Genomic DNA, 24,079 nt, shown 5'->3' with positions numbered 1-24,079 from the left:
ACAACCTAAATGCCCATCAACAAACGAATGGGTAGAGAAGCTGTGGTATATTCGCACAATGGAATACTATGCTGCATTGAAAAACAAAGGACTAGCACAATACATTGACAAGTTCCAGAAATCCAAACTGGAAGAAGCCATTAAACAAGGGATATAACTACTGCTGTAAGATGGATCTTGACTGGGATCAGAAATTACCAGAAAGATGTTTATATTTGGCTGTGTAAATCATAACAAATTATTAATAACATTGAGAAAAATGGGAATTCTAGAACACTTAATCATGCTCAAGCAAAAGCTATACCTAGACCAAGAAGGTATTGACCAAAAACAAGGTAACAATGGATGACTTAAAATCAGGAATGGTGTGCATCAAGGTTGTATTCTTTCTCCACATCCATTCAATCTGTGTACTGAGCAAATCATCCAAGCAGCTGGACTCTATGAAGAAGAATTTGGCATCATGATTGGAGGAAGCCTCATCAACAACCTGTGTTATGCAGGTGACACAATCTTGCTTACTGAGAGTGAAGAGGACTTAAAGCAGTTACTAAAGAAGATCAAAGACTACACCTTCAATATGGATTACATTTCAATATTTAAAAAAAAAAACAAACCAAAAAGCTAGCATTATGCTAGATGGAGAAAAGATCCAAGTTGTTAATTATTTTATTTTACCTAGATTAACAACCGGCACTCAGGGCAACAACAGTCAAGAAATCAAAAGATAAGCTGCACTGGTAAAATGTGCTGTCAGGGAGCTCCCCAAAGTTATAAAAAGCAAGGATGTCAGTTTAAAGACTAAAGTGACATTGTCTTTTCAGTTACTTCTTTTGCATTTGAAAGTTGAATTATAAATAATGATGACATAAAAATAATTTTATCCCTTTGAGTTGTGGTTTTGAAGAAAAGTACTGAATATCCACTAGATTGCTAAAAGAATAAACAAGTCTTAGATGACATGCAATCATGGCGCTCCTTAGAGTTAAGGATGGTGAAACTTCATCTCCCATACTTTGGGCATGCTGTCAAAAAGGGCCAGTCCTTGGAAAAAGATGCCATGTTAGGAAAAGTTTCAAGAAGTATGTGAAACGCTGGATATGGAAGAGATGTATATTTGTGCCCATTCCCAAAATGACCCAACAGAATGCAGAAATTAATGAAAAATATCATTAATGTCACATAAAATTAAAATCTTACTTAAGATAACTTCAAAATGTAGCACAACATTGACTGTTGTTAGGTGCCATCCAGTTGAGTATAACTCATAGCAACCCTATGAACAACAGATCTGAACCATCTCATCATTTCTAACATATTTGAGCCTTTTGCAGCAGAATCACTGTGTCAATCCATTTGGTTGAAAGTCTTCTTCTCTTTCAGTGACCCTCCACCTTTCCATTATTAGGAAATATATTATTATTATGGAAAATATTATTAATGCCAAAAATATGTAAAACAAAGCTTTGTCATCCTTGCCTCTAAGAAGCACTGTGACTGAACTTTCTCTAAGACATATCTGTTCTTTTTTGGTTGTTGTTGTTTTTTATTGTCTTTGATTCAAGCAGGACTCTTAGTGACCCTATGAACAAGAGGCCTGAAGCCCCTCTACAACTCTCGATATTTTTCAAAGTTTATAGTTTCTGGAGGCATGTTGTTTAGGAAGTGTATTGTTTGATAATATTCTTCAGATTATCTATACCCTTATAGATTTTCTGTGTAATTGTTCTATCAATTATTTAGTGTCAATGAAGTCTCTGAGTATAATTATGAATTTATATTTTTCTTGCAATTATGTTTGCTTCACTAGTTAGTGCATACAGGTTTAAAATGTGTCCTCTTCATTGAGTGATTTCCTTCATTCCTTCACTGAGTGTATCCTTTGTTCTGAAACAGCTGAAAGCAGAGAATACCAGAAGAATGTCTATCTGTGTTTCATTGATTATGGAAAGGCATTTGACTGCATGGATCATAACAAACTGTTGCTGACTCTGAGAAGAATGGGAATCCCAGAACATTTAATTGTGCTAATGTGAAACCTATACTTGGACCAAGAGGCAGTCGTCAGAACAGAGCAGGGCAACAATGCATGGTTCAAAATTGGGAAGGGTGTACGTTAGGGATGTGTCCTATCTCCATACCTTTTCAACCTGTATGCAGAGCAGATTATCTGAGAGGCTGGGCTCTATGAGGAGAGGCGTGGCATTAGGATTGGTGGACGACCTATCAACAATCGGCATTATGCAGATGACACAACCTTGCTTGCTGAAACTGAGGAGGACCTCATGCACTTACTGCAGAGGGTCAAGGACTGCAGCCTTCAATATGGACTGAGGCTCAATGTCAAGAAGACAAAAATTCTCACCACTGGACCAATCAGTAGCATCAGGATGGATGGAGAAGAGATTGAGATTATTCACAGCTTCAGTTTGCTCGGCTCCACAGTCAACACTCTTGGCACCAGTAGCCAGGAAATAAAAAAATGTATTGCGATGGGAAAGTCTGCGGTTAGGGACCTCTCTAAAGTATTCAAGAGCAACCGTGTCTCTCTGGAGACTAAGGTCTGCCTGATACAGGCCATGGTTTTTGCAATCACTTGTTAGGTATCAGAGAGTTGGACAACGACTAGGGAGGATAGAAGGAGAATTGATGCCTTTGAGCTGTGGTACTGGAGAAGAATATTGAATGTACCATGGACTGCCAGGAAAACAAACAGATTCATCCTAGAGAGGATTAAACCAGGCTGCTCCTTGGAGGCAAGGATTCTGGGGCTTCGTCTGACATACTTTGGACATGTTGTAAGGAGAGACAGGTCTTTAGAGAGGGACATCATGCTGGGTAGAGTAGAGGGACAGCACAGGAGGGGAAGACCCTCTATGAGGTGGACTGATTCAGTGACTGGGGTAATCGGGATGGGTGTGTCAGAGGCAATGAGATTGGCACAGGATAGAGCTGGGTTTAGGGCTGTTGTACATAGGGTCGCTATGCGTCGCAAATGACTTGACGGCACATAACAACAACAACAACAACAATATTAATGTAGTGATCCCAGCTTATTTTTTTGCTGTGTTATTACAGCCTATCTTTTACCATTCCTTTACTTTAGTCTACATCTATCTTTATATTTAAGGAAGTTTGGAAAAGGTATTACATGGCTGAGTAATGTCTTTTTATACAAACCAACACATTATACTTTTCATTGGCAGTCTGTTTTCATTTACTGTTATTATTGATGTTGATTTGTTTTTGTAGTGTCAAAGGATTATTGTTCAAAATTACTTTCCTATTCTTTGATTTTGCCTTTGCCACATGACTGGGAAAGAAAAATGTAAATAGTGTGCATTAGTCTATCTACAAGGAGATTGGCAAGTCTGAACAAGTTCAGCAGGAGAAATTTGGGAATCTCAATACCAGCTAGGAAGAGGAAGCAGGGAGTTCAGCACTCATCCTTCAGTCAGAGATTCTTGTACCAATCAGGCCAACACCTACATGACAGTAGCAGAAGCCTCTACAGAGAGCCAGAGATTGACATGAGACAGACCTGACTTGGGACTGCTTCCAAGCCAAAGCCAGAGGCCTTCACCCAAGCTTGCTAGAGGTGTGAGAGAGACACCATAATTGGCAGTACTAAAAGAACTTAGTAATGACCTAAGCCGTGAGGCTGAAAGTCAAAAGGCCAGCAAACACACTTGATTAAGTTGTGTATACTGATTTTGAAGCTCTGTCTCACATACTCTGGGCATGCTGTCAAGAGGAACCACTCCTTAGAAAAAGACAGCATGCTTAGAAGGGGGAAAGGACAGTGCAAGACAGGAAGACTATGGATGAGATGGATTGACTCAGTAACAGGGATAATGGGGGTAATGTGTCAGAGAAAATGAAATTGTCTCAGAATAGGGCAGGGTTCAGAGCCATTGTAGGGTTGCTGTGAGTCACAGGCAATTCAATGGCACATAGCAACAACAACAACTGAGGAATTGTATTCTGCCACCAATGTGAATTGTAAACTGTCAAGTTTCCAATAAACTCCATGATTTTAAGGATGGTTCTGTGAAATCTATATGGTAATTACAATTCATTTAGAATCCAGTAGAGCACTAAAATTGGTGTTAGTAACAGAAGTAGGTATAGAAGCATGAGACCATGTCTAACCTTATAGGAAGTGGTTTTACACTGTGGATGTTGCTAATGGGCACTGCTCCACTTTGTGGAATTACTAGAAGTCAGATACAGCCATCTCCATGCTCCCACACTCTTTTTGCAGTTTTCTATTCTTTGTTCTTTTTCTCTTTCTCCCCCACAACCCTCACTGTTTTTTTATTCAGTATTTTTATTCATTTCTCATAACAACTTCATCCAGTCCCTTCTTCCCAACTAGCTCTATGTTCTCCACCCTCCACACTGAAACCTCTGAATTACAGAAAGACTCTTTAGAGACATTACAGAATAAAGCAAAGGTTAATTTGCTGCACACTAGAATAAGTTATGAGCTTTGAAAAAAAATTACAATTCTCAGTTCAAACCCAAAAGCAGTAAATTTGAAATGTCTGAGGGTGGGAGACAGACATCAGGACTTTTACTGATGGACTATTTTTTTTTAAATCCCACCCTTAATATTTATTATCTATTTGGAAGGGCAAGTTTAAGCATTTTAAATGGAGATAAAAGTAACACCTATTAGACACTAAGCTGCAGGAGAAAAGGTAAGGGTAGGGGAGGTTCTATGCCAAGAGTGAGAACTCTCCATTGCTTATGGGGAGTCTAGACTGAGGTGTCCCTGGGGTTATAGTTTCCTCCATCTGGGGGTTATTGCCTTCCCAGCTATGGGGCCATCCCAGGGGCCAAATAAAATAAGATACTTTAGTATACAGAACTTCAAGCACAGGAAAGAATTTTCTTAGCTCACAAGACAGAGGGCTGACCTGAGAGCCTCTGCATACAAACTACCTAAGCTGCTGGTGGTCCTGATCTAACACCATACAAGAGACAAAAGAGGACACTAAGCTTCAGGAGAAAAAGTGAGAAAAGCAAGGTTCTGTGACAAGAGTGAGCACTCTCCATTGCTTGTGGGGAGACTGGACTGAGGTGTCCTTAGGTTATAGGACCCTCCATCTGGGGGTCCTTGCCTCCCTGGCTGTGGGGCCATCCCAGGGTCCAAACAGGACAAGAGACTTTAGTATACAGAATTCAATCAGAGGAAAGAAGTTTCTTAGCTCTCTGCAAGAAAGAGAGGGCTGAATTGAGAGCCTCTGCATGCAAGTTGTTTGTGCTGACAGCCCTGATCTCTAATCTCATGCCACTCCAGAGGCAAAGAAAGACATTAAGCTCCAGGAGAAAAGCTGCATGAGAAACTGCTTGAGGAGAGCGTCTGGTCTTACACTACTCAGACACTTCATACATGAAGGAGGTCTACAGAGTTGGTGCCAGGATATTTCATCAAGGTGAGATCCATACACGGCTACAGGGCAGAACAGAACCTCAAGGACTTCAGGAAACGCAAATTTTCATTGAAAGGACTTACAATAGAATGAATAGCTCACCCCATAGATTGAGCATTTTAACATGGCAACTAACTAGTAATATAAAGATAAGAACCAACAACAGCTTTCACAGATGTAATAGAAGTGACCTGACACTTACCAAAAAAACCCCTCACATAATATCAAGAAACCAGCAGGCAGCTTCAAACATTGTGAAAAAAAACAAATTAAGCCTTCTCCAAAGCAGGCAGAGAATGTTAGATACCTTATCGTCTTGACCCAGAGTCAAGAAGGCAGATTATATATGTTCATATGGAAACACTCACACAGCTCTGAATTAAATTATAAATTATGGAAGCCAAAAATAAAGGGAATAACCTAGAAGCAGAGAACCAGAAAAAAATATATTGATGAAGAGTTATTTGAACAGCTACAGAAGAAAGTGCAAATGATTAAAGAAACAAATAGGAAATACTAAGAAAGCAAATGTTCCAGAGACACAGAGCTATAAGAAATGTATTGATGAGAATAAACTTTCACAAATTCAGAAGAAAATGCAACAAAAATATGAAAGAAATAATTGAAACTATAAAGAGGTAAGAGAACTTAAAAAATCATCACAAGATAAGAGAGGATACTGTCAACATAGTACTAGAAATAATAGAAAGGCGTGAAAATGCAACCCAGAACATTAAGACTGAAATGGCAGAAGTGTCCAACATGCATGAAATACAAAAAAGAAGAACAAAAGAGATGGAGCAATCAGTGAGTTGGAAGTCAAGAACCTCAACAAAAACATACTAGAAGAAAAATCAGAAATGACACATGAAGAAAACGAAGAAGCCATTACAAACAAGTAGGATGACATTGAAAGGAATAACATACATACATATGATTGGAATTCCAAAATATGAGAGGAATAGGGAAATCACTGAGAAAATTGTGGAAGAGGTACTAAAAAAACCTCCCCAGCTATTATGAAGAATGAGGAAATCTCCATGGAGGAAGCGTGGGGAATATCCAATAGACTAGACCCAAAAAGCAAAACATCAAGATATATAATAGTTAAAGTCTCAAAAATAAAAGATAAGGATAGAATACTGAAAGCAGCATGAGAAAAACCAAGAGTCGCCTACAAAGGAAAAGCAATTAGATTAATTCCTGATTTTCAGCAGAAACCATGTAAGCAAGAAGAAAATGGGATGGCCTATACAGAAAGTTGAAAAAAAACAACTGCCAACCAAGAATCCTATGCCCAGCAAACTCTCCACCAAAAAAGGAGAAATCACAACCTTTGCAGACAAGAAAAAAGTTTAAAAATTTGTGAAAATAGGACCAAATATACATGGATCATAGCAATAAGAAACAACAGCAAAAGAAACAGCAAAATGGCAATGATAAAACCTAGCTTGTCAATACTCACACTTAACGTGAATGGACTAAATACATCAGTTGAGAGAAAAATAGTATCAGAATGGATAAAAAAAGCAAGCCCATAAATATGTTGTCTACAAGAGACACATCCAAGAAGCAAAGAGAAACACAGATTCAAACTCAAAGGCTGGAAAGAAATAAACCAAGAGCAAATGGCATCCACAAAAAAAAAAACAAACAAATAAAGCAGGAGTGGTAATACTAGTCTCAGTATGAAAAACACCATAAAAGATAAGGAAGGGCACTATATAATGAATAAGGCACAGTAGATCAGGAAGAAATAACAGTACTCAACATCTGTGCAGCAAATGATAGACCTGGAAATACATAAAACATCTGGTTAAAAGAACTGAAGAAAGAAATAGACAGCACCACAGTAGTGGTTGTTGATGTTCTTAAGTGCTGTTGAATCATAGCCGACTCATAGCACCCTATGAATGAAAGTCCTCAACACTTGCATGACTTTCGTCCTTTCTCCAGGTTCACAGGGTTTCCAGAGGAAAACTATTTCTAAGTGGATGTCACTTCTGCTTCCAAGCTTGTTTTTATTGGGGAGCTCCACTAAACACTGTCCACCATGGGTAACCATTATCACATTTGATACATCAGTGTCACAGTGTTCAGCTTCACAGCAACGAGTTACAACTGTACAGCAAATGGACCAACAAGGGCTATACAACCTACAAGAACGTTTGAGCAAAAAAAATTTAAAACAGGCCTGAGGGCCATGGATTAAAGTCATCCACCTTTGGCTTGGGAGCATCAGTTTCTGTCCACTAGACCAACTGATCTCTCTCTATGCTATTGCTGTTGTTGTTAAGTGCTGTCGCATCGTAGGCGACTCATAACGACCCTATTAAAAAAAGCATATGTATAAACTTTCATCCTTTCTCCAGGTTTATAAGGTTTCTAGAGGCAAGCTATTTTGGAAGTGGATACCTTCCTGCACACCACTCTCACCAAAGGATAAGTGAACTCAAAAGAAATTTAACAAAGATACAAAAGAGCTAAACTACACAGTCAGCCACCTTGACCTTGTCAATGTAGTTCAAGCAATGTACCAAACTAAAACTCAATTCACTTTCTTCTCAAGTGCACATGGTACATTCTCCAGCAAGCCACCACAAATTAAAAAGCATTTAAATGATAGAAAGTATCTTCTCAGTCCACAATGCCACAAAACTAGAAACTAACCACAGGATGGTAAAGCTTACAAAACCACTCATGTGGAAGATAACTAACTCTCTGGTGGAACATGATTGGATAATAAAAGAAATAAAGAATGAAATAAAAAGTTTCCTAAAAGTAAATGAAAATACAATGTTTCAAAACTCTGGGATGCAAGTAAGGCAGTCCTCAAGGGGAAGTTCATAACAATAGACTCAAACATAGAAAAAGAAGAAAGAAAAAAAAAACCCAAACAAACCCAATGATCTAATTCAACACTTTCATCAACCAGAAAAAGAACAAAAATCTAACCCAACAACCTCTAGAAGAAAGGAAATTTCAAAACAACTATGAGATATCATCTCGCCCTAGTAAGAATAGCAAAATTAACAGAACAGCAAACAAAAAATGCTTGCGAGGTTGTGGAGAAACTGGAACCCTTATTTAATGTTCATGGAAGTGTAAAATGGTGCAACCACTAGGGAAAGCAGTATGGAGCTTTCTCAAAAAGTTGCAAATAGAAATACCATTTGACCTAGCAATTCCACTACTAGGAATATAACCCCAAGAAACCATAACTGCTATCCAAGCAGATATATGCACATCCATGTTTATTGCAGCCTTGTACGCAATAGCAAAGAGCTGGAAACAACCCAAGTGCCTATCAATAAATGAATGGATAGAGAAGCTCTGGTATATTCACACAATGGAATACTATGCAGCATTTGAAAACAAGGAACTCATGAAATATTATTCAAAGTGGATGACCCTGGAGGACATTATGCTGAGTGAAATATCTCAGTCACAAAAGGACAAATACTGCATAGCACCACTGTTGTAAAATGGGACTGACATTGGGGTTGGGGAGAGACTGAGAAAGATGGGATAAATTATGTATACGGCATTGAAACAGATGAGGGAGAGAACTGTTTAAACGGGATATGTGATTAGGTATTATTGTTGTGACATGAGTCCAGAACAAAAGCTGCAGAGAGGAGCGGACTTGCGGGGTAGAGATTGTATAACAATGAAATATATTTTTTTTACTTTTCAAAGAGAAGAGTGAACTGAGGGGAAGGTTGGGCAGGGAGAAAAGTGCAACATGAATGAATGGAAATCCAAAGTGTCTAAATTTTCATTAAAATTATTAATAAAAAATTTTAAAAAATAAAAAAGAAAGGAAATTCTAAAGAAAGACAAAAGCTAAAATAAACAAGATAGAGAACTGAAAAACAATTGAAATCATCAATAATATCAGGAGCTTGTTTTTTTAAAGGATCAATAAAATTAACAAACCACTGGCAAACTTAATAAAAGGGAAAAAAAGAGAAGACAGAGATAACTCAATTAAGAAATTATAGAGGTGGCATCATAACATAACCATATGAAATTAAATCATAATATTGGGATACTATGAAAAGCTATACTCTAATAAATTTGAAAACTTAGAGGAAATTTCTTAAAACTCATGCCCTACCCAGTTTGACACAGTCAGATATAGAACACTTAAACAGACTCATCACAAAAGAAGAAATGAGTAGGTCATAAAAAGACTCCCCCACAAAAAAAAATCCTAGGCCAGATGGCTTCACAGTTGAATTCTACCAAATATTCCCAATTCTACATAAGTTATTTCAAAAAATAAAAGAAGAAAGAACACTCCCAGAGACATTCTAGGAAGCAAGCAAGACCCTAATACCAAAATGAGGCAAAAATATTACCAAAAGAGAAAACTACAGACAAATGTCTCTCATGAACATATACACAAAATCCTTAAAAATTAAAGTCCTAACCAATAGAATCCAAAAGCATATCAAAAAAATAATTCACCATGACCAAGTAGGATTCATAACAGGTATGCAAGGATGATTCAACATCAGAAAAACAATCAAGATAATTAACTACATTAACAAAGCAAATAACAAGAACCATATGATCCTAGTCATTGATGCCAAAAAGGCATTAGACAAAATCCAACTCCTGCTCCTGATTGAGACACTCAGCAAAATTGGAATAAAGGAATTTCCTCAATAGTGAAAAGTAAAAGCATTTTCTTTGCAAACAGGGACCAGACAAGAATGCCCACTGTCACCACTTCTATTCAACATTGTATTGGAAGTACTTGCTAGGGCAATATTAGAAAAGAAGGATGCCTTTTATAAGGCATCCTGATTGGCAAAGAGATGGTTAAACTACTGCTATATGCAGATGATTTGATAGTGTACACAGGAAACCCCAAGGACTCAACAACAACAACAAAACAGCTCTTAGAGCTAAAAGACCAATTTAGTAGAGAGACAGGATACAAGATCAATATCCATAAATCAGTGAGATTCCTCTACAGTAGCAAATAGAACTCAGAGGAAGAAACCAAGAAGGAAACACAATTTACAACAGCCAAGCACAAATTCAGATACTGGGGAGTGAACCTAACTAGAAACACAAAAGACCTATACAAAGAAAACTAAAGAATATTTTTGCAAAACACAAGTAAAGACCTAAAGTAATGTAAAAATGTACCCTGTTCATGGATAGGAAGACTCATATTGTGAAAATGACAACACATCTCACACCACACACAAACATCAACTCAAGATGGATCAGAGACCTGGGTGTAAAGCCCAAAACCATAATGTTCATAAGAGACAAACTGGGATCAAGCTTAGAAGGCCTAGTCTACAGTATAAAGAGATTTACAAATACAGCCAGAAATGCATAATATGAAGAGGATAAAATTATGAGTGGGACTTCCTAAAGACTAAATTTCTTTGCTTATGGAAAACTTTTCCCAGCACAATGAAAAGAAAACCAACTGACTGGGAACAAACATTTGGCAGTACTATCTCAGACATGGGTAACATAAGAAAAGTTTACAGTATCCTCTTGGGCCTCCAGAAGAAAAAGACTGATAATAAAATTACAAAGTGGGCAAGAGACATGAAAATACTTTTCACAGAGGACATTCAGATAGCCAACAGACTCGCGAGAAAATGCTCAAAATCACTGACAATAAGAGAAATGCAAATCAAAACACAACGAAATACCATCTCACCCAATAGCAGTGGCAGCAAGTAATAAATGCTGGAGAGGATATAGCAAGATAGGAACTCTTACACATTTTTGGTAGGATTGTAAAATGGTACAACCATTGTGGAAGGCAGTTTGGCATTTCCTCAGAAAGCTGAACACAGAAATTCCATAAGAATTTCCACTGCTTGGAATATATCCAGAGAGAATGAGAACTGAGGCACAAATAGAGACTTGTACACCAATGTTCATAGGCACATTATTCACCATCATAAGAACAGCCCAAATGTCCAACCAAATAGAAGGGATTGAGAAACTATGGTACATTCACACAATGGAATACTATGCACCATACAAGAGCAATGATTTTGTAAATCACTAACTTGGGAGGGACTAGAGAGCATTATTCTGAGGGAACTGAGTCTCTTAAGGACAAATACTGTATAAAACTATTCTTGTAGAATGAGTATGAGGATCCCCGGAGAGGGGAACAGAGGGTTGTGAGGATGGTTGGGGGGTGCAGGGTGGTCAATCATAGGCTTGCATAATTTGATGGGTAGAGGGGGTGATGGTGAAGGAAATGGGAAAGATGCAGTGTGAAAAATAATATATAAGAACTTTTAAAATAAACCAATTTTTTAAAAAAAATTTATAAATAAAAATATGTGCTGCATTAGGCAAAATCTGTTTTCAAGGATCTTTCCAAAGTGCCAAAGAGCAATGATGTCCTCTGAAAAACTAAGGTGCGTCTGTCTATGCATCTGATAGTTGGAAATGAGTAACAAGAGTAGAATTGATGCCTTTGAATTGTGTTGTGGGAGAAGCGTACTGAACATCTTATAGACTGCAAAAAGAACAAACAAATTTCTCTCGGGAGGAAGAGAAACAGACTATTTCTTAGAGTCAAGTAGAGTCAAGTATGGTGAAGTTTCATCTGACTTAATTTGGACATGCTGTCAGGAGGGGCAAGTCCTTGGAAAAAGACATCATGCTGGGAAAGGTGGACAGTCAACAAGAAGACCCTCAACAAGATGGCCATAGCCAACAAAGTGACCATAAAATGGGCCTATCAGAGATCATGAGGATTGTGTAGGATAGGGCAAGGTTCAGAGCTGTTGTTCATAGGGTTGCTATGAGTTGTATTCAACCCGGTGGCACCAAATACAATCCAAGAATTCACACATATACTTAGTATACCATGTAATATATAACTATGTCATTTTCTTATTGCTATCAAGTTGAAATCAACTTATAGCTGACCCTCCAGCAAGTTTTTCACAGCTGTAAATTGCATGGGAGACTGGCTAGCTTTTTCCTAACCAGGCACTGGTTGTAGTGTATAACTCCCTGTAAACGCTTCAGACAGATCTCCCTATATATATAGCATTTTTTTAAATGTAATCCTTATAATCTGTAATTTTAGTATCATTCTACTATTTAGTATCATTCTACTATTTTCTATTTTATAGAAGAATAAACAAAAGTTTAAAAATATTAACTCAAAATAATTGAAGTGATGGAGATGAGATTTACAATGACTTCCTATTCATTCCAAAACTTACATGTTTGTTAGGACAAATGCTTTAGTTAAAAAGAAAAACACACACACCTTAAAAAAAGAGCAAAAAAGGGTGGAAGCTCATAAAATACCAGGAAATCACTTTTGTTTTTTAGGATAAGATAGTTGATAATTAGTAAATAAGGAGGAGCTCTGGTAGAATATTGTGTCATGTGCTGATACACTAATGAAAAGTTTGGTAGTTAAAATACAGTAGCTGCTCCTGGAGAGGAATATGGCAGTTTCAGAAATGCAACAGAGGGTTGCCAAGAATCAAAATTGAAACAATGAGTGTAGGTTAACAATGAGTGTAGAGTAATCAAAAGATGAAAAAGTTGAGATCAACAGAGCAGAAAAGTTTCTGGTATACATTTTGGGTTCAAAATCAGTTTTCACATTTTCTAATTGTCTGGCAAAGACAACTTATTTAAACCTTCAGTTCCTTATTTTCTCACCTATCAAAGAGGAGTAATAGAATCTGCCTCACAAATGTGAGGATTAATTGGGCCTAGGTCTTGCACATAAGTGCTCACTAAATATAGCTCTCATGAAAGATCTCTAAGCTAAGACTAGGAATAGCAACTGGATTTTAATGATTTCTTTTTTTAATATTAGTAATATGAACTCATACTTACCATATCCCTTAAAAGAAAACCACAAACATTCCGAATTCCTTCCTTGCCTATGCTCCCCACTTCCCTCTTACAGTGAGGTCATGGTCAAAGAAAAGTGATGTTCTTAAATAAAAGGTAAAGATGTCAGACGTCTGTGTGCCACAGGTACTTTAGATTCTACTTACTCTGTACACAAGAGCCAAGTCTAAATGAGTTCTGATTTTTTTCACACACACACACACACTCACCCACTTTCTCTCTCTTACAAATCACCTGACTCTGGAAGCTCTCCACAGCAGCTCCTTTGTGGAAGTAAAGAGATCTCCTTGGTAATGAACATGGAAAAACCTTCTACCCCCAACTGATACTGTATGTGACTCTTTCACAGTAATAACTATAAACAACACCAACCGCATACAACTTCATCTTCATAGGACACCAGCCTCCGGAGCTGGGCCAGCGTGCTGTCTGCTTCTTCCATCTCCTTCCAAATGAGGAACACATCCTCTCTGACCCCGGCTCCTGGGAAGAGAGATACACACATGAGCAACATGCCTTGACGTCTCAGGCCTGGTACACTGACAGAGCCTCACCAGCTGTCTACATTGTTGAACACCCAACCTACTTCCCTCTCTAATTTCTTTCTAGAATCAGAGCTCAAGAGTCTAGGAAATACTGTCACCACAGGAAATCATAAATATACACTTCAAGTGACACTAAATACTGGTAGATATAGATATATATGTATATAGTATTTATAGCTATATGTATATAGTATTTATAGCAGCCAGAATATTTTAGGATAAATTATTTATAAAAAATAAAGATAAAGAAATAAGATAAAGAGGTATTACATGAAAGTCAAAGTCACCACTATGTTGTTATTAGGTGCTGCTAAATCATCTATGGCTCATAGCAATCCTGTGATCAGAACAACGGATTCTGCCCTATTCCGCCCCATCCTCACCATCTCTGACATATTCAAGTCCATTGTTACATTGTTACATTGTGTTGAGTGTCTTCCTTTCTTTTTCTGACCCTCCACCTTTCCTAGCATGCCATCTTCTTGTAAGGACTGGCCCCTCTGGACAACATGCCCAAAGCATGTATGATGAAATTTCACAACCTCCTGGTTGCACTTTCTCCAAGATATATTTATTTACTCTTTGACAGTTCATGAAATATTCAGTACTCTTCACCAACACCACAATTCAAAGGCATTGATCCAACTTTCAGAAGCACAGCAAGAAATTGAAAAGATGCACCTTAGTCTTTAAAGTGACATTGTTGCTCCTGAGCACCTTGGAGAAGTCCTTGATGGCAGATTTTCTCAATGCAACACACCTTTTATCACTTGACAGCTGGTACCACAGGTTTTGACTATAGATTCAAGACAAACTGCTGGCAATTTCAGCATGTTCTCCATCTATCATGATGGTGTTTATTGGGCCAGTGATGAGACATTTTGTTTTCATGATGTTGAGATGTAATCTATATTGAAGGCAGCAGTTGTCTTCCAAGCATTTCAATTCTTCCTTGCTTTCGGCAAACAAGAGTTTTTCATTCACATGTAGCAGGTTGTTAATGAGTTTTCCCCCAATTCTGATGCCATTCTTCTTCATAAAATCCATCTTCTTGAGAGACTTGCTCAGCATACAGATTGAACATGGTGGGATAACTCAGTAGAGTATGAAAGGAAACCTCCACAGGTCCTATTTTTCTCCTCAAGTAATAATTATTATTCTGGACCAATTCTGGACATTTGTTGTCTCCACTGACGGAGCTCTGGTGGTACAGCTTGTAGAGTAGTACTGCTAAACCAAATATGACACATCTGGAAATTAAAATACACCAGTGTCTCTATGGGAGAAAGATGTACAATCTCCTTCCACGTGATTTACAATTTCAAAAACCCACTAGAGTGTCAGTTACAAGTTAGTTCTGACTCAATGGAAATGAGTTTTTAAGTTTTGTGTTGTCTCAGTTAAGGGTGTTGGTGTTCGTGTTGTTGTTGTGTGCCATCAAGTCATATGAGACTCATAAAAACCCTATGTACCACAGCCCTAAACCCTGCACGATCTTGTGCCAATCTCACTGTTTCCAAAACAGCTACCTCGATTACCTCCATCACTGAATCAAACCACCTCATAGAGGGTCTTCCTCTCCTGTGCTGTCCCTCCACCCTCCCATGCATGATGTCCCTCTCCAAGGATTGGTCTCTCCTTTCAACATGTCCAAAGTATATCAGACGAAGCTTCAGAATCCTTGCCTCCAAGGAGCAGCCTGGTTTAACCCTCTCTTGGACAAACCTGTTAATTTTCTTAGTAGTCTATAGTATATTCAACACTCTTCTCCAACACCACAGCTCAAAGGCATCAATTCTCTTTCTATCATCCCTAGTTATTGTCCAGATCTCTGATGCATAGTAAGTAATTGCAAAGACCATGGCCTGTATCAGACGCACCTTAGTCTCCAGACGGACATCATTGCTCTTCAAAATAACAGCAGAATTTTCCATCACAATACGTCTTTTCATTTTCTGGCTGCTTGTGTCAAGAGTCTTGACTCTGGAGCCAAGCAAACTAAAGCAGCTAACAGTCTCAATCTCTTCACCATCCATCATGCTGCTGCCATTCAGCCCAGTGGTGAGAAACTTTGTTTTCTTGATATTGAGCCTCAATTAATACTGAAGTCTGCAATCCTTGACCTTCATCAGCAAGTGCTTCAGGTCCTCCTCAGTTTCAGCAAGCAGGGTTGTGTCATCTGCATAACACAGATTGTTGATGGGTCTTTTCTCCAATCCTGATGCCACATTTCTCCTCATAGAGCCCACTCTCCTGGATAATCTGTTCTGCATATAGATTGAAAAAGCATGGAGATAGAACACATCCCTGGCATACACCCATCCCAAATTTGAACCATGCAGTATTTTCTTGCTCTGACAACTACCTCCTTGCCCAAGTATAGGTTTCTTATCAGCACAATTAAGTGCTCTGGGATTCCCATTCTTCTCAGAGTTAGCCACAGTTTGTTGTGATTCACACAGTCAAACACATAGCTTAATCAATATCAACACTTATTTCTATGGCCTAGTGGTAAAAATTTGCACTGCAATTCCAAAGGCATGTAGTTTGAATCCATTAACTGCTCTGTGGGATAAGGATGGGTAATGGCCCCTTGTGCAATTAACTGCCTCTGAAAATCTGCTTTAAGTTCAGCTATGGGTCAGTTCCAACTCTATGGCACACAACAACAACATAAAGAACAAAGACAAGACAAAAGGAGGGAAAAGAGGCAGCCCAGGAAGCAACCCAGGGCTGGGATGGAGCCTTTGCCCTGATAAAGATCCAGCCTCTTTGTATTTCATTGGTGCCCTATCTCCGCACACACCTTCTATCCTCAAAATCAAATCCACTCTCATAAAGTCACTCAGCAACTCTCTCTGCTGATCTTTCTTCTATTGAGTGCATTCTACTCACAGTGACCCTCCACTGAGTGTCTAAAGCTGTAAATCTTAATAGAAGACTGGTCATCTTTCTCCACAAAGCTGTTGGTGGTTTTGAACCACAACAGGTGCAGAGACTTTTCAGAAAGCAATGCAACACACTACAGACCTACCCCACCAGGCCTCCTCATGGATTAAATCTGCCAAACTTTCTGTTTGCAGCCCAACACGTTGATCCTATCTTCTAAATTTAAAAACTCAAACTTGCTGCCATTGTGTTGATACCAACCCCCTCCCCCACCCCCGCTTCCTACTCTTAGCACCACTGCTGCCTCCCCTTCCCCCTTTGGACTTTTATATACATCTTACTAGTTATTCTTCTGTTTCTATAGTAATGGTTTTATGCAGAATTTGTCCTTATGAAACTGAATTAGTTCACTCAGTATAATGCTGTCCAGACTCTCTGATGTTATATAGTATTTTTCTAAATTGTTGCTCCTGAATGTTGCTTATTATGCCATCATATAGCATAGCCTTTTGATTAGCAGTGTAGCACACAATGAGTTATGTCACCAGGCCTCCTTAAATCACAACATGATTCTACATGGCTTCTAGACCACTAAGCAGCACATAAGATCACGTTCAGAGGCAGATGGAAAGCTTGAAGGGTCACATAACAAGCACATCCCTCACAGAATCAGTCCCCTTTAAGCATCTGTTCTGAGAGGTCCGTACTCATTTTTATTATTTAACATTGGCCAGAATTTAGCGCACAGCCCTATCTGGTAGCAAGAGGGAAAAGAAACCGAGTTTCTAAATAGGATGCATCCTGTTGTTACTGTTGTAGTGTGCCAAGTGATGGTGACTGTTGTTATGTGCTGTGTGTTAAAATGAAACTGACTCATAGCTAACTCTCCAGTGGGCTTTCAGAGGCAGGAAGTCACACAGGAGGAGACTGCTCATTTTTCTCTGGTGGAGCAGTGGGTAGATTTGAACCTTCTGCCTTTGGGTTGGCAGTGAAACATACCACTACTTACCACTAGACCACCAGAGCTCCTTAAGCAAATAGAGTTTATGTCTTATGGAGGAAGATATTTGATTTGAGTGGTAACAAGTATTCCCTATCACTTCTGCTGAAAAATGGTTCAGCTGCTGGTTGCACTAAGCAGTGCCCTTTCTCTCAGCACTTGCATGGTTCAATTTTATAATTGCTTACAACCTTCTCAAATATGTGGTCAAATAAGGGTGGGGGGGGTGGGGGAATGTATTCTCCATACATCTTATAAAAGGGCAAAGAGAAGAATCTTATCAACCTAGAGCTCCAGGGGCTTAGTGGATAAGGAGTTAAACTCCTAACCAAAACACAGGCATTATGAATATACTAGTTGTTCCATGTAATAAAGATAGGCAGTTTCTTCCAAAAAATTTGTTAAAGGGTCAGTTATGAGTCAGTTCTGACTCAGTTATAGTGAAAGTGGAGTGAGAGAGAGCTTATTATCCTGTTGTCAGAAATCTCAAAATAATTTCTTTAAAGAATCATCCTTAGTCCCTGATCTCATGCCACTCCAGAGACAAAGGAAGACATTAAGCTTCAGAAGAAAAGGCCCCTCAGGTGACATGTTCCTACTCAGGGACAGCACTTTTGAATGCTTGTGGGGAAACTGGGGACTGAAACATCCCTGGAGTAAGGTCCATCCTTTTGGAGAGCCTTGTCTACATAGCTGCAGGGCCATCCCAGGGGGAAAATAAGATGAGCTACTTGGGATACAGAGCTACAAGAAGGGGGAAAACTTTCTCAGCTTCCTGCAAGAGGAGGTGCTGACTATACACACACACACACACAGAGAGAGAGAGAGAGAGAGAGAGAGAGTTCCACTGCACACACCCACTGCACACACTTGCTGCAAACAGACTGCTTAAGTTATTTCCCCTGATATTGCATCATTCCAGAAACAAAAGAAAACATTAAGCTTGAGGAGAGGAGGTGCATGAAGTGAGACACCTCTCCTCTGAGACAGTACTTTTCAGTCTTTGTAGGGAGACAGGGTACTGAAACTTCCCTGTGGTGAGGGCCCTCCAGTTGAGTATCTTACCTCTGTGGCTGCGGGGTCATCTCAGTTACCAAACAGGATAGGAGAATTCAAGACAGAGAGCTACAAACAGGGAAGGACTTTCTCAACCGGCACTTTGAGCAGCAAAAAAAAAAATAGTTGACTTGAAACCACCCTGAATAGAAACTGCTCAGAGTACCAGATCTCCAATGGAATTGCTCAGCCATTCCATTGACAAAGGAGGACAACAGAGTTTGAGATTGGGAATTACATTAAGGTGAGATTCCTGCAGGACTCCAGTGCAGAACAGAAAGAAACTGAAGGATTTTAGGAAAAGGAAATTTTCCTAGAAAGGAATTTCAGTAGAGTGAGTGGCTTACCTCAGATGTTGAAAATTTTAAGCTGACAACTAATCAATTACATCATAAAAATAAGAACTACTAACAACATGCATAGGCACAAAAGAAATGGTCTAACACCAAAAATTTTCACATAATATCAAGAAAGCAGAGCTTCAAACACTGTGGAAATAAAACAAATCAGGCCTTTCCAAAAAATGTGAAACTCTTGCAAACCCAATAAATACCCTAGAGTCAAGAAGGCAGATGAGATATGTTTATACGGAGACATTTGAAAAGCTATGAAAGAAAGTACAAATTATGGATGAAACAATGGAAGCCACAAATAAAAGAAATACCATAGAGGTAGAGAACCAGAAGAAATACATTGATGAGGAGGAATTGCATAACTACAGAAGAAAATGCAAAAGATGGAAGAAATATTTGAAACTACAGATAAAGAGGTTTAAGAACTTAAAAAATCATCACATGATAGGGAGGGTACAGCTAACACAGTATCGGAAATAGCAAAAATGCATGAAAATGCAATTCAGAATATTAAGACTGAAATAGCAGAAATGCCCAACATGCTGCAGGGACAAAAAACAGTAGGACTAAAGAGACAGAGCAGAGTCAATGAGGTGGAAGACAAGAACCTTAACGGAAACAAACTAGAAGAAAAATCAGAGATGAAGACATAAAGAAAATATTAGAATCATGTGGGATGACATCAAAAGGTACAGTATATGTATGATTGAAATTCCAGAATACGAGAGGGACAGAGAAATCACTGAGAAAACTGTGGAAGAGGTACTAGAAGAAAACTTTCCAGATACTATGAAGGAAGAGGAAATCCACATTCAAGAAGCACAGTGAACACAAAATAAACTAGAATCATAGTTAAATTCTCCAAATTAATAGATAAGGATACAATAATAAAAGCAGCATGATAAAAACAAAGTCACCTACAAAGGAAAAGCAATTCGATTAAGCTCTAATTTCCCAGCAGAAACCATGTGAGCTAGAAGATAATGGGATGGCATATACAGAAAGTTAAAAGAAAATAACTGCTAGCCAATGATATTATACCCAGGAAAGCCCTCCATCAACTATGAAGGAGAAATTAGATCCTTTACAGAAAAAAGGAACTTCAGGAATTTGTGAAAACTACAAGAAATTTTAAGTTAAGTCCTTCACACAGAGATGACAAAGAAAGTGGATGGAGCATAGTATGGGAAAACAACAGGAAAAGAAACATGACAAAATGGCAAGAGTGAAACCTGGCCTGACAATAATCACACTTAATGTGAATGGACTAAATACACACACAAAAAAAGCCCATCAATATGTTGCCTACTAGAGACACATCATCAAAACAAGAGAAAGACAGACTCAAGACCAAAGATGGTTAAAAGATATAAATACATGCATATATAAATATCACAAGCAAACTGCAATATAAAAAAAAAAAAAACAGGAATGGCAATCCTGTCTCTGATAAGACAGATTTCAGAATGAAAACCACCATAATAAATCAAGAAGACATAACCTTGGTCAACATTTATGCACCAAATAATAGACCTGAAAAATACATAAAACAACAATTAACAGAGCTGAAGAAAGAGATAGCATTACAACAGTAGTAGTAGACTTGAACACACCACTATCACTCAAAGAATCTTAGCAAAGATGCAGAAGATCTAAACCATAAAATGAGCCAACTCAACCTAGTGGATGTATTCAAGGTACTGCCTCCAAATAAAACTCAATTCACTTTCTTCTCAAGTACACATAGTGCATCCTCCAGAACAGATCATATATTAGGACACAAAGCAAGCCTCAACAAATTCAAAAACACTGAAATAATACAAAGTATCTACTCAGATCACAATGTCATAAAACTAGAAATTAACCACAGGAGGATAAAGCTTACAAACCCACCCATCTAGAAGGTAAATAACTGCTGAAAATGATTTGGTTATAGAAGAAATAAACAATGAAATAAAATAGTTCTTTGAAACAAATAAAAATTAAAATATAACATACCAAAACCTCTGGGATACAGCTAGGGCAGTCCTCAGGGGGCAATTCATAGCAATAGGCATATACTTTAAAAAAAGGAATAAAGGGAAAAATCAATCATCTAGAATAACAATTTCATCTACTAGAAAAAAAGAAACAATCTGATTTTACTTCCTCTAGAAGAAATGAAATTATAAGGACAAGAGCTAAAAACAATTAAAACCACCAGTAAGACCAGGAACTAGTTTTTTGAGGGGTTAATAAATTGACAAGCCACTGGCAAACAATACAAGGTGGGGGAAAGAAGACACAGATAATTAAGAAATGATAGGTGACATCACAAAAGACCCAGACAAAATTAAACCTATAATATCAGAATACTATATAACGACTTACAATGATAGAAGGACAATTGATTCCTTTGAGTTGTGCTGGTGGTGATGGAGAAAAGTATTGAATATACCATGGACTGCTAGGAGAACAAACAAGTTTTTCCTGTTGTGGTTGTTGTTATGTGCCGTCGAGTCATTTGCGACTCATAGCGACCCTATGTACAACAGCCCTAAACTCTGCTCTACCCTGTGCCAATCACACTGCCTCTGACACACCCATCCCAATTACCCCAGTCACTGAATCAATCCATCTCATAGAGGGTATCCCCCTCTTGCGCCATCCCTCCACCCTCCCAAGCATGATGTCCCTCTCCAAAGACCTATCCCTCCTTGCAACATGTCCAAAGTATGTCAGACGAAGCCGTAGAATCCTTGCCCCCAAGGAGCTGCTTGGTTTAATCCTCTCTAGGATGAATTTGTTTGTTTGTTTTCTTGGCAGTCCATGGTACATTCAATACTATTCTTCAGCACCACAACTCAAAGGCATCAATTCTCCTTCTGTCCTCCCTAGTCATTGTCCAACTCTCTGATGCATAACAAGTGATTGCAAAGACATGGCCTGTATCAGGTGCACCTTAGTCTCCAGAGAGACACTGTTGCTCTTGAGTACTTTAGAGAGGTCCCTAACAGCAGACTTTCCCATAGCAATACAGTTTGTTTTTTTTAATTTCCTGGCTGCTGGTGCCAAGAGTGTTGACCGTGGAGCCGAGCAAACTGAAGCTGTGAACAATCTCAATCTCTTCGCCATCCATCCTGATGCTACCAATTGGTTCAGTGGTGAGAATCTTTGCCTTCTTGACATTGAGGCTCAGTCCATACTGAAGGCTGCAGTCCTCGACTTGATTTCAAGTTTTTCCTAGAGAGGGTAAAACCAGGCTGCTCCTTAGAGGCAAGGATTCTGAAGCTTCGTCTGACATACTTTGGACATGTTGCAAGGAAAGATCAGTCCTTGGAGAGGGACATCATGCTTGGAAGGGTGGAGGGACAGTGTAAGAGAGTAAGACACTCAATGAGATCCATTGATTCAGTGACTAGGGTAATAGGGATAGGTGTGTCAGAGAAAATAAGATTGGCACAGCATAGAGCCGGTTTTAGGGCTGGTTTTGGTCACTGACAACTCAACAGCATATAACAACAACAACAACAACAATGAAAAGCTATATTCTGATAAATATGAAAACCTACAAAAAATGTGCAAAACCAGGAGCCAACATCATTTTCAATGGAGAATGACTAAAAGCATTCTCCTTGCAAACAAGGACCAGACAAGTATGCCCACTGTCACCACTTCTATTCAGTATTGTATTTTAAGTGTTTGCTAGAGCAATAAGACAAGGAAATAAAAGGCATCCAAATCAGCAAAGAGATGGTTAAATTATCACTATATGCAGATGATATGATAGTGTACACAGAAAACCTCAAAGACTCAACAAAAAAACTTTTAGAGCTACTAGACCAATTTAGTAAGGTGGCAGGATACAAGACCAATATCTAAAATTCAACCAATACCATTTACAATAGCCTACCACAAATTGAGATAATTAGAAGAAACCTAACTAAAAACACAAAAGTCCTACACAAAGAAAACTAAAGAATATTTCTGTGAGATACAACAAAAGACCTAAAGAAATGAGGACATGTGCCCTGTTCATGAATAGGAAGACACACTATTATGAAAAATAACAATCCTACCAAAAGCAATCTTCACATTCAACACAATCTCAATAGAGATACCATATGCACCAAATGAAAGACCTGCAAACTACATAAAACAAACATTAACATAATTGAAAAAGGAAATAGACAACACTACTATAATACTTGGAGACTTGAATACACCCCTCTCAAGAAAAGATAGAACTACCAGAAAGAAACTCAACAAAGGTACTGAAGAATTAAACCATACAATAAACCAACTTGGCCTCATAGATATTTACAGGCTAATGCACCCCCAAAAAACACAGTATACCTTCTTCTCCAATGTACATGGAACATTATCCAGAATAGATCACGTTCGGGGACACAAGGCAAGCATCAAAAAATTCAAAAACATAGAAATAATACAAAGCATCTTTTCAGACCATAATGTTACAAAATTATAAATTAATAATAGGATGATAAAGGAGGAAAAAACATGCATTTGGAAGCTGAACAACTCCCTGCTTGAACACACCTGGGTACTAGAAGAAATAAAAAATGAAATTAAAAATTTTCTTGAAACAAATGACAATGAAAACACCACTTACCAAAACCTTTGGGAAACAGGCAAAGCAGTAATTAGAGGTCAATTAATAGCAATAAGCAAACACATCAAAAGGCAAGAAAAATTAACTATTGATTCTCTAACTCAACATCTTCAGCAAATTGAAAAAGAGCAGGAAGAAAATTCGACACCTTCTAAAAAAACCAAAATTATAAAAATTAGAGCAGAAATAAGTGAAATAGAACACCGAACAATCAAAACTATCAACAAAACTAGGAGTTGGTTCTTTGAAAAGGTCAATAAAATCGACAAACCATTAGCACAACTCACAAAGGAAAAGAAAGAAAA

General features: G+C 38.3%; 1 protein-coding gene across 1 annotated transcript in view; it reads right to left on the bottom strand.

The window, feature by feature from the left end:
• The window catches only part of VWA3B (von Willebrand factor A domain containing 3B), a 493,423-nt gene that overhangs the window by 311,309 nt on the left and 158,035 nt on the right, over positions 1 to 24,079 (bottom strand). The window contains exon 7 of the mRNA XM_006900716.1: positions 13,692 to 13,802. Within this exon, the coding sequence (XP_006900778.1) occupies positions 13,692 to 13,802 (111 nt within the window). The remainder of the gene's footprint in view (positions 1 to 13,691; positions 13,803 to 24,079) is intronic.

Source organism: Elephantulus edwardii, unplaced genomic scaffold, assembly GCF_000299155.1.
Source record: "Elephantulus edwardii isolate Elephantulus edwardi_28Jun2011 unplaced genomic scaffold, EleEdw1.0 scaffold00291, whole genome shotgun sequence".
In the NCBI taxonomy this organism is placed as follows: domain Eukaryota; kingdom Metazoa; phylum Chordata; class Mammalia; order Macroscelidea; family Macroscelididae; genus Elephantulus; species Elephantulus edwardii.
The sequence above is the reverse complement of the archived record's forward strand: the minus strand, read 5'-3'. Positions and strand labels throughout refer to the sequence as shown.